Genomic DNA, 12,859 nt, shown 5'->3' on the forward strand with positions numbered 1-12,859 from the left:
CATCCAAGACCCGAGAACAAACATTCGTATTATTCATACAAATATCTGCCCCGGCCGGGATTCGAACCCAGGACCTTAAGCTTCGTAGTCAGGTTCTATAACCACTCGGCCATCCGGTCGTCCAAAACAACAAAACGTCAAAACGTCAGAAGTAAGACAAAGAGAACAACACAGTGTTACTGTTCACGAAACGGACCCACCTCAGCATAATGCCGGCTCAAGAGCTGGCGCTGGTCTTCCGGTGGGACCGTGAGGCCGTCATTGCACGCTGCACGTGCGACCGGACCTCTCCGGGTTTCTTTCTTCTTTCTAGATAAAATATTGTATGCAACTGTACGTAATTGGGCCTGAAAACACTCATGTGACCCTATTCTAGTGTTTTAAGGAGCCCTATTACGATACAGTTGCATAAAATACTATTATCGATAGGAATAACCTTTCTACTTAACAGAAAAAAAATGTCATTCTTTTAGCATAGAAGCTCATGTCAGTTTCTATGGGCGTGTACATGAAAAACAGGGTCCGTATTTCCATGTCAAAACGATCGAGTCAAAGACGCATAAATTCTTTTTTAATGATTTTTTATTCTGGACTATGGAACAACCCGTAACCAACCGGACTGTCGTAATTTGGCGGTAAAGAAAACTCTTTCATTTTTTAAATTAATTGATGCTACTTAAAAATCTGATATTTTTTTCTGTTAATTAGAAAGGTTATTCCTATCGATATAAAAAGTTTCCAGCGTTTTCCCCATTACTTTGCTCGCCTGCGACATTATGATAGCTGCTATGCAACAAATTTTGATGCAGCTCCGCCACCTCCACGCTGAAAGAACACACAAATCACACAAACCCAACTATCACCATTGTTATCTAATAGTTTAGTCTACAATATATTTATTCTAGGAAACTGGATCTCCATAACAAAATTCATCTGAAATCGTCCAACCATCTCAACCTGAAAGACAGAGAAACGCGCGCGCGCACACACACACACACACACACACACACACACACACACACACACACACACACTCACTCATACTCACACACACTCACACACACTCACGCACGCACACACACACACAAATCCACACACTCACACTCACTCATACTCACACACACACTCACGCACGCACGCACACACACACACACACACACACACACACACACACACACACAATCTTTCGTTTAGTATTAATTTAGTAGGATTTGGCAAGATAATAGATCCATGGTTACTCCTGACCTTCGGTTATAATCTAATTTGTACGGTATGACTCAATCGCCTATCGTTTATCAGTGTCGTTGTTGATAAAATATCCTGTAAGTTAAATTATATTAACATAAAAATGTTTTTGTTGGTTTGTTTGGTCGACTAACTCTTTAGATTACGAGACGCCAAAAAACCTTTTCACAGATTATTAAAACGACTTGCTTTATGCAAATGATTTGTAAGTATCGTATGCGCTGCGAAGGCGTATATTCGTTTTTGTGGTTTTCACCCGCCGCTGTTATTTAAACGCACATGTGCGTTTGCGGCGGAAGAATCCTGTCTGACAGACGGCAGGTGAATATACTTTCAATGAGGGCTTTCACAGCGACGATATATCGCTAGATGGCGTAAGTATCGTGAGATCCGTTTGACGTTTCAGTCTTGCTTACGATTGGCTCATTTAGTAGACCTCACTAAGATACTAACGCCATCTAGCGATATATCGTCGCTGTGAAAACCCTCATTAGATACCACTGATTTATGCTCTCGAACTTACAATCTAACACTCGCATACCTACTACAAATAAAATAGTCATACATTTTGCATTTTGAACAGAATAGAATAGAATCAATTTATTTATTTTGATGACCTAGTGGTTTGAAAACCTGACTACGAAGCTTGAGGTCCCGGGTTCGATTCCCATGTCGGGGCAGTTTTGTATGAAAAATACGAATGTTTGTTCTCGGGTCTTGGGTGTTTAATATGTATCTATCTATATAATTATATTTATCTGTTGCTTAGTACACATAACACAAGCTTTGCTAAGCTTACTTTGGGACTAGGTCAATGAGGGCTATCGCGAATGAATTCGCCACTAGAGGCGCTAGTGTAGCGTGAGGTCTCCGAAATATCAAATCTCATAGTTTTTGGGTGAGCTACGCGGTATTTATTTATAATTAGAATAATTTTGTGAGTATTTTGCAATATCTGAATTTAGTTATGGCAAATATGCGTTCCGGGCAATGAATGTTTGTGTTTTGAGACAGTTTTGTCTTTCGGAAACCTTTGTCCTCCCTTTTTTCCAAACAAAACGGGGACTATGCAATACTGTGGCATGCTCGATATTTTTATGGTACGGTTTTAAGGTGTATTAAATATGATTTTAATCTAAACTTTGTTTTCACGCCCGTAATAACAGACTTTGAAAGCCATACTTAAAAACCTCACGCAACAGTGCGCCATCTAGTGAGACAAAAAACGATAGCCCTCATTGGTGTGAATTGTCGCGTGATATTTATTTATGATATTTATTTATTTATTTGGTGTAAAAAAAAAGTAAATGAAATCTTAATCTAAATAATAATATAACAGTAGTTAACAGTGCACCAAAATGGAGGCTGCAAACCTTCCACTTTAATGCAGCGTCAATGAAAACCACGATGTAAGTTTTGGGAATTCTCACGGGAGTTTAGTGAAATCTCGCAATTTCAGTTTCACTGTCAGATCTAAGGATTACGCATGCAAAGCCATGGCTAAAGGCTATAGTGATAAATATACTGTCAATGATTATGTCAGTTCTATATCAGTGGTTACCGGAGGACATCGTTAAAAATGGTTAACGAAAAGTACTTACACCAAACGATCGTGTTTTATCGAAATTATTATAAATTCCAATTCCACTGCGCACTGGGTAGGTAAATATTGTGGTGTAACTGTTAAACTTGTTCCATTTTTACGAGCTTTTATATAGTTTCACCTGTCCCGTTGTCTGTCTGTCTGTCTGTAATCAAATCTTGCAAGTTAAATTTGACCATCTTCCAGTAGTCAGATTGACTTAAAATTTGGAATGCTTATGTAAATCGCGTGACAATACAATAATCTGATGACACCCTGGTAGTCCGGCCAGGATCGTCTCCGCAGGGCGGAACTCTTCAACGGTTAGTGGCATCGACTTGAAATTGGGTATGCAAATGCAGTTTGGGTGACAATGCAAGTACAGTCAACAAAAAGTACAGTCAGCAAAAAAGCTTGTGTTAAAAATTAAATTTTTACCAAAAACTTATTTTATGGACCCTACATGAAAGGGAAGGAAGCCGTGTAGGGTCCATTTATCTTTAGAATGTGATATATGCATGCATATAAGTGAAAATAAAACTTCTACCATTCGTAGGTACTAGGCGAATAAAAACAATAAACTGCACCACTCTATAGTAGGTAATAACTAAGAATAAAAATAATTAATTAATAACTAGAGTATATAATAAAACTAAAGTTTACCCGCGGCTTCGCACGCGTAAACTATTCGATCTGGCGGTTACAATTGAAATTTCGAGATTTTACAAACTTCCCCCGGGAATACCCAAAATTTATATCATGGTCTCCATTGAGGTTGTATTAAGAACAACTGTCCAAAATTTCAAGACTCTAACCCCAGCGGTTGAAATTTCAAGACTTTATCCCTATCCCGTGGGAATATTGGGATAAAAAGTAGCGTATGTTTTATTAAAGAGGTCCAGCTACCTAAGTACCAAATTTCATGACTCTAAGCCCATTGGTTGTTTTTTCGAGATGCTATCCCCATAGTGTTGTTTTAATCCAGGTTATGGACTAACTTTTTGCCAAATCTCATCCAAATTAGTTCAGCGGTTTCAGCGTGAAAAAGTAACGAACATACTCACTCACTCACTCAAAAACTTTCGTATTTGTAATATTAGTAGGATAATGAACATGACATTAGTAGCACAAAGGTTCCACCCTGGTACGTGGTTCAGTTTGGTCGACTGTACAGTAGGGATGGGTTATACTTGCTAAATCGCGTACCAGGGCTTAAAAGTACGTCCACCTTCTCATACCAGGTGCAGAAACTAGGTATCAAAATACTTTCAAAGTATTTCCTGTCCAACGCAACGAGTCGAATACTTCCTTGCAAGTTTAAATTAAACCTTGTTGTTATACAGATAAGATTCAAAATATTCCAATCAAGACGTTAAATACTTTGAAAGTATTTTATTTCACGTATAAGCACAATCTGAGCCTTATGTGTATGGATATAAGATATAATTTTGCATTTTGGAATTTTGACGTAGTAGTACCTACTTTGAAGGGACAGTATACTTTAATGGAAAAATACTTTCAAGTCTTGCAATTATATCGGGTCGGTACCTGGTTGGTATACTTGCAAAGAAATACCTGGTATCAAAACCTGGTAACGTAAATACGCACCATCTCTACTGTACAGTACATGTACAGGGCGTTCGCCTTTGCTCGCATTCAAATTCAAATTCAAATTCAAATGATTTATTCAGTAAATAGGCCGCAATGGGCACTTTTACACGTCATTTTTTTAAACTACCAGCGCTTTCGGAAAGACCATCATTGCCAAGAAGAATTCGCCGCAAGAAACTTGGCAGAAAGTCATTTCTTCATAATAATATAATTACAAATAAAATACTTAAAAACTACTAAAGAAAAAAAAATACAAAAAATAATAATAATAAAAATACAGGGATGTATGGGGTCCCTTAGTTACAATACTAAACACTAACTATATCTAAACTATATCTACGTTCAGTGGAAGTGTAGAATGCTTCCACCGTCATAAATTTTAAAATAATAATGACAATAATTTATATCGAAAATACAAACTGAGACATGGATGCACAGAAAAACCAGAAAAAGAGACCAGCGCTGGGAATCGAACCCAGGTCCTCAGCAATCCGTGCTGCGTGCTATAACCCCTACACCACCGCTGGACAGGAATTTAGACACGAATTTTTCCTATGCATACATATCTCAGGTTGCTTATTTCTACTACGCTACTTATGCAGCAGCACTAGCGATATCTATGTTCCGCTCTCATCGAGAGACGTCACATTCTTTCGAAACCAACCGCTCACCCAGACAAGAGATGTCGCTACTAAGCAATCAAATTATGATTGGTTATTTGGAGTCTTTTTGTATTTTTTATTTCAACTCCAAATTTGTTATTTTTACGGGTATCCCGTGAAATAACAAATTTGGAGTTGAAATAAAAAATACAAAAAGACTCCAAATAACCAATCATGACAATAATTTAGTTCTGAAATATACATTTCAGGTCAAGTAACCATTAAGCTTTTGCATTTCGAAGGCAAGTTCACGTCTGCCGCCCCCAAAGTTAGCTCACACGATTCCTTCCGGCAGGTTCGCCGTGCCTGCTCCGGCCGGCGTCCGGCGCGTCGAGCTACTACGGCGCGCGCTCGTCCACCGGCCAACCGGCCCGGCACCAGTCGCCCAAGATGAAGCTCAAGTAAGTCAAGACAAAAGTCAAAGAGCGAGACAGCATTAGTGCGTTACGTTTAGCGGTAGTTCTACCAGCGTTTCAACCGCTTCCTGTGGCTTATCACTGAAAAAATGAGTCGGGTTTTTTTTTATTTGACTGGATGGCAAACGAGCAAGTGGGTCTCCTGATGGTAAGAGATCACCACCGCCCATAAACATCTGCAACACTAGGGGTATTGCAGATGCGTTGCCAACCTAGAGACCTGAGATGGGATACGTCAAGTGCCAGTAATTACACCGGCTGTCTTACTCTCCACGCCAAACAGTGCAAGCACTGCTGCTTCACGGCAGGATTAGCGAGCAAGATGGTGGTAGCAATCCGGGCGGACCTTGCACAAGGTCCTACCACCTGCAAAAAAGGTCAAGGCTAACCAGGAATATAAAAAACCGGGCAGCACTTCTACATTTTATATTGCAACATTCTTTACACTTACTTTACGGTACCTACCAGTCATATTGACAACGGTGTCGGTGATGTTATTTAGTGTAGTTTTTTCTATGGCAAATACTTTTATGCATTGTGAATTATTTTGCTTCCAAGGCTATGGATAATTTTCGGCATTTTAACGCACAAAAACACAAAATAACACTAAAATACCACGCGCAAACAACGTTAAACTTTGACAGCAATATACAGATGACATTTGAATTTAGTGTTGCCAGTGCAAGAAATTAGTTCTATTGGTTCTCCGCAATATGGCAGAATTTTTATAATTCTAGTCAGCCTTTATAATGGAAGGATTTCATAAAACGATATGATGTGAATGTGGCACAATTACTTCTATCTTAATTTTTTTGCTTACGGTCTCTCATTTCTTCATTATATGCGACAGAAAACTGATAGCGGTTCAAACGCTCGTAGGACACCGTGCTTGTGGATATAGTCTCATACGAGTACTTTCAATACAAAGAATATATTTTTGACTGAAACTTTGCTATGACGGGCGTGGTATGAGACGGTGTAATGGGTAGCGACCTTTAACCCCATATCCACTAAAAGTTAAGAGTTGTGATAGTTTTAATTTAACCCTTAATAAGGCCCGGTGGAGGCGATTTAGCGAGCACTTGCATTGAGTTGGAAACTGAACCTTCCATCCATCCCAGCCTATATACGTCCCACTGCTGGGGACCCATGACCCATGCATGGGGATACCAAATTTCAAGTCGATGCTATTAACCGTTGAAGAGTTCCGTCTACCTACTGATTCTAGACTACCAGGATGTCACTACTAGATTATTGTATTGTCACGCGATTTACATAAGTATTCCAAATTTCAAGTCAATCTGACTACTGGAAGTTGATCAAATTTAACTTGCAAGATTTGACTACAGACAGACAGACAACGGGACAGGTGAAACTAAATAAAAGCTTGTAAATTACGACTAGCTTTAAATAGTTATTTATGTGGCTGGTGCATAATGAGAGGCATTAAAGTACGAGTGTGGTTTTATGAAACGAAAGGCGAGTTTCATAATAAGATCACACGAGTGTTTTAATGCCTAATTATGTAAAGCTGCTTACATAACTTTATCTACATGCATATCATAAGTTTTCTATAATATGTTCAGAATTCAGATATGACCCTTATTTTTAAGTTAGTGTTTCTGATTACTAGTTTGAAGTACCCACCAAAGCTTAAATAAAACAGATAATAAAAAACTAAAGTTTTATTTATAATAATAATTATTATCTACATGCATGTCATAAGTTTTCTACAATATGTACAGATATGCATTGTTAAAAAAAGTATTACCGATACTTTAATGTAAACATTAAGATGCACTGTACTTTAATGTGAACATTAAGATGCACCCGCAGATACCAGGTTTCTTAATAAAGGCCCTTTGATAGTCGTTTCTGAACATATAATAGGGAAGTTATGATATGCATGTAGATAAAATATTCTTTGTCAGGTATGTATTCGACAGCTGCTTTTGATTCTGTGGTAGTATGCACCAATAAATGGGGCCTTATTAAGGGTTACTATATCCGCAGATACCTGAAGAGCGTGTTCCCGAAAGCTGAAGAGACCCTTATCCTGGACATCCTGGCTAATAAGGACAATAACGTGCAGAAGGCCAGCGAAGAACTGATCACCATGGGGTTCACCAAGAAAGTAAGTATAGATGTAGCCGTAAGCAGGTCGCGTCTCCAGGCATTTAGGGGTAGCTTTCGTTACGCTTACGCTGCTTCTAAATGTTGGAATGACTTACCTCCTCCAGTAAAAAGTAGTGGGTCCCTGACAGACTTTCAAAGACGTTGTAAGGCCTGGTTACTTGGTTTGCAGAATGGGGAGGAATTGGGAAGATGATTTTCCTCTTTTCTTTTGATGGAGTTATTGTGATGTGATGTCTTCATGTAAAAAATCACCAATGCATGTAAAAAAAAAATGCGCATGTGAATTGATGGTATTTTAAGGGTTATGGTTTATGGGGGCGACTGAAAAACAGCGTCTGTTAGCCAAGGGACTTTGTTCTGCAAGGCGCAGGCATAAGCTGAGTCGCTTTCCCTTTTGATAGTTTGATTGTACTTATTATTTGTTATGTACCTACCTATGTAGATTTTGTAAGCAAACTATTAAATAAATATCTTTTATTATTATTATTTATTATTATGTATGAGTAGAGAAGCCGTTCCCATCGTTAAAATTCGGGGTTAGTATCAAGTGGTCAAAAACGCAAGTGGCCAACAGCATCAACTCGCCTAAAAATCATTTGGGTAAATTTGCAGATAGTCGAATACGTAATCGGTCTATGAAGCAACTCGTCACAAAATTATTTCGTCTACTGTCATATTATCAACTCGTCATAAATACATGTGGTCTAAATAGCTGGTGGTAAGCCGTGGTGGCCTAGTGGTTTGACCTATCGCCTCTCAAACAGAGGGTCGTGGGTTCAAACCCCGGCTCGCACCTCTGAGTTTTTCGAAATTCATGTGCGGAATTACATTTGAAATTTACCACGAGCTTTGCGGTGAAGGAAAACATCGTAAGGAAACCTGCACAAACCTGCGAAGCAATTCAATGGTGCGTGACTAAAATTCCCAATCCGCACTGGGCCCGCGTGGGAACTATGGCCCAAGCCCTCTTGCTCTGAGAGGAGGCCTGTGCCCAGCAGTGGGACGTATATAGGCTGGGGTGATGATGATGATGATGAAATAGCTGGTCGCGAACAAAGCAACTCGTCATAAATGAATGTGATCTAAATATGAATATATCTATATATCTTCGCTGCTACTCTCCACGATAAAATACCAATTGCACTATACACGCAAATCAAAACGTAATGCAAACTAATCCGAGACTAATCCATAGAAAGCAAAGGGATGACACTGATTGAAAACTTGTCAACTAAATGTACTTCTAATATTATTCAAGTATCCTTCCATAAGTGTCCTGTCGGTAGGCGCTGTCATCGTTCATCCACCATTACCTCTCATATTTCGTTTTCTAGAATTTTTTTACCGTACAACGGCAAAAACTACTAGACACTGGCAAAATTGTCCTCCGATGGACAGAGCCATATTTTTTTAAAGAAACAACAACAACAAGTGTCCTGTCAATTCCAGATAACAAACCTATTCTGAGTGTTAAACGATTTATAAAATTTGTGACGAGTTGCTTTATTGGCCAAATACTTTTTAACCTATTTGCGAATTCGTCTAGATGATCTTAAGACAAGTAGCTAAAGAGACCGGTTACATCTCGGACAAACTAATTATTTGTCCGGTTGATTTCTGACGAGTTGCTTCATAGACCGATTACGTATTCGACTATCTGCAAATTTACCCAAATGATTTTTAGGTGAGTTAATGCTGTTGACCACTTGCGTTTTTGACCACTTGATACTAACCCAAAATTCGGACCACACGACTACTTCCGAATGTTGCCGACGTGTCTATTAATTATTGTGGTATCCGTTCATATCGCAACTAACGTTTGGCAACCTGTTTCATTTCGCAAACTCTAAAACTGTGAATATTTCAGTGTGGTGTCGGGTTAGAATTACACCTCTCCATTTCTTCCGTGGATGTCGTAAGAGGCGACTGAGGATATAGGTTAAGGTATACCGTAGGCGACAGGCTAGCAACCTGTCACTATTGTACCTTTTTTTTGTCAAACTTAAAACCTATAATTGCTAAAAGTGGCTCCGAAGCCGTAACGTTCCGTCTGATCTCCCATTTGGGAAGACAGGCGTGATGTTTGTGTGAATCCTAACTACGTGCAAGAGCGTCGCCAGGGGGGAGGGTTGGGGCAGGGAGGGGCAGCTGGCCCCTCTAGGGATTCTAAAAATGTTGCCAAATGTAAAGCAAACCAAACCAAAGTTATTACGATCGCCGTAGATTTAAGGCTCGTATCGTACTACAAGTGAAAAGCTTCATGTGCCCTCAACTTTACCCACAATTCATACTTTTCTCATTCTCCATATCAACTTGTCCCCTCATGGGCCACCGGCTGGCGACGCCCTTGAATATGTGTAATCTGAGTTTGCCCCTTCTAAAATTTTTAACTCTATTATAATGTGTATAAGTTCGATTGCATTTTTAAAGGAAATCGTTAAAAAGAAAGAAGAAACACCGCAACCGGCGAAGAAAGTCGTGACCATTGTGAAGACTGCTGAGGAGAAGAATGAGCGTGAGTAGATATTGAAGCACTGTATCGCAAAACTATTTCTGTGAAAGTTTTTCAAAGTTTTTTTTTTACTGTGTTTCAGAATTGCGAATAACCATTTTATATAATTTATTGAGTCGGGCTTTGCGGTGGTCCATATCAATTAACTAAAACAATTATTTTGCTATCTTAAGGTCACGGGTGAGCAAAGTAATTGTTTTAGTACATTTTATAATCAAAAATAACCATGAAAATTATACAGGTATTAAATTTCATACATATACTGTTTAGTATCTAAGTCCCACTGTTTAGTATAATGCACTGTATTGCTGTTGTTGCCCCAAATAAATAAACTAAAAAAAAATACGAGAGACCCTTCGGTCTACCACCCTAAAGTTGATAATCGTTTGCATGTCATAAAACAATAATGCCCTTGAAATAATAAAATCAACTTGAAAGTTCGACTTTAGCAACATATTCATTTGATAGGAACTTGTTTAAAAATTATAATATAATAAAATACCAATCCGCTTTTTTTTTATTTCCAGTAAAGCAAAAACTCCAAAAGAAATACAGCTCGGTCGCCGAACGGGTGATATCCATAGCCCTGGACAGCGTGGACTTCAACGAGGAGCGGGCGGAGCAGATACTGTCCGCCGTGCTGCCGGACGAACCGCCTAAAGCCAAGGTCGAGGTCACCGAGACCAGGCGGCCGAGGTCGCCGGAGGTCAAGCCGGGGTAAGCCATTTTGTATAACTAAAAGGTCTAAAAGTAAACAAAACCAAGGACTACGCTGAATGACGCGGGCGCACGCCTGCGGGCGCGTGCAGGTACAATCCTATGCACGCGACGCGTGCAGTCAGCGCCGCTCACACTATTGTTCAACAGGCGGCCACCCGCTCCGTGCAAACCGCGACAGCTGGCGTAGTCTCTAAGCCTAAGGCGACTCCTAAAACAAAACTAGGAAGTCATATGCCGTATTTGCTGATAGTGGTGATGGTTGCCAGTGGGATCTCGATCGATATGCTAGTATGGATATGCCGCGATTCCGGGCTTGGTATTAACTTTTTTTTTATATCGGCAAAAAATTATAATGTTTTTAATGTTATTACGGGTACATACCTGATATCAGATTTTTTTTATATGATTTGGTGTGCCACCAAAGAAAGTGCCGCTGATACTTGATACAATGCTTAAATCGTCTGTAATAAATGTAAAGGCCTTTAGTGACGATTAAGATTCAACGTTTTAAGTAAATGATTTGCAGTAAAATTTAATTAAGTTTTTTTTTTAACTAATCTTAATACGTATGATTAAATGTCGTCTACTTTATAAATAGTATTATGTATATTACACTTCTTTTTAGAAACAGCGATATCTGTATCGCGAGCAAAGTGGCATATCCATGTTAATATTTCTGCTTGATAACCCACGGTGTGGCAACTGAATCGCCGATCGTTCATAATAAGGCAAATAAAAAAACCGTATTCCCAGAACATCTTCAATGGTGGTTTTCTTTAAAACTAACCGGGGAGTGTACCCTGTCAAATGAAAACAACAAGATTTCCAAATCGATTTATAATTGACGGAATCCCGGTATACTTTTAGTTGAAAAAAATGTTAAATTATAAAGATTTACACACACTGTATATGAATCTGCTTTTTCTCAAAATCATTATTGTTGTTCGTATATAATAGTGTTATTGGTTTCAGAATTGATTATTAATCAGATGGATTAGTTGTCTGCGAAGAAATCGTTAATAGCTATCCCGCGAGAATTACGCCATTTTCCGGGATTAAAACTAACCAATGATCTTCCCGGGGTCTCCAATTACCTTAATACCAAATTTAATCTAAATCGATTTCAGCAGTTTAAGCCTGAAGAGGTTAAAGACAGAGTTACATTCGTATTTATTAATAACTAAGTAATATATTTTTTATTGACCATCAACAATGACTACTTTCATGGTTATTTTTGATTAAAAAAAAACTTTTCCATGGGTATTATAATTCAATCCAATTATCCCCTGTATAAATTAAATTTAAAAACACCATGTATAATTCTAACAAAATTATGAAACCAATAGCATTAGTATTTTATGTCTCATACCTCATCCCGTGTTTATGGTGCAGTTCCATTGAAACAACGAACAAGGCGGCCAGAATCCGAGGCATTAATTCTGCTCGTCTCCGTACTGTCTCAATGGGAGCGCACCCTTTAACCTTTTCACCGCCAACGAAAATAACAGATATCTATGCATATGTGTAACTGCCACACACGTAAAGTGGGGGTGTTTTTTTTTTCTCATCCAACCCTATAGTGTGGGGTATTGTTGGATAGGTCATTCATAGCATAGGTCAAAATCATTAGGGGTTTACTAAGACGATTTTTCGATTCAGTGATTTGTTTGCGAAATATTCAACTTTAAAGTGCAAATTTTCATTAAAATCGAGCGTCCCCCCCCTCTAAAATCTAAACCGGTGGGTGGAAAAATTTGAAAAAATTCAGGATTGTAGTAGTGAGTATATCAAACTTTCAAGGAAAACTATAACGGCTAAGTTTTATTGAGAATTATTAGTAGTTTATGAGTAAACAGCAGCCTAAGGTATAAAATATACCTAAACTTGGAAGATTCCGTATAAAATACGAAATCCTTAGAAAAATATTACTTAATTTATTCGTTATGGCTACGGAACCCTATTTTGGGCTTGGCCG

The 12,859-nt window shown here is 38.7% G+C and overlaps 1 protein-coding gene across 5 annotated transcripts in view; it reads left to right on the forward strand.

The window, feature by feature from the left end:
• The window catches only part of LOC141437679 (uncharacterized), a 35,224-nt gene that overhangs the window by 10,188 nt on the left and 12,177 nt on the right, over positions 1–12,859 (forward strand). For all 5 annotated transcript variants that reach the window (XM_074101135.1, XM_074101143.1, XM_074101150.1 and 2 more), the window contains exons 5-8: positions 5,396–5,501; positions 7,530–7,650; positions 10,083–10,167; positions 10,692–10,881. In XM_074101135.1, the coding sequence (XP_073957236.1) occupies positions 5,396–5,501; positions 7,530–7,650; positions 10,083–10,167; positions 10,692–10,881 (502 nt within the window). The remainder of the gene's footprint in view (positions 1–5,395; positions 5,502–7,529; positions 7,651–10,082; positions 10,168–10,691; positions 10,882–12,859) is intronic.

Source organism: Choristoneura fumiferana, chromosome Z, assembly GCF_025370935.1.
Source record: "Choristoneura fumiferana chromosome Z, NRCan_CFum_1, whole genome shotgun sequence".
NCBI lineage: Eukaryota > Metazoa > Arthropoda > Insecta > Lepidoptera > Tortricidae > Choristoneura > Choristoneura fumiferana.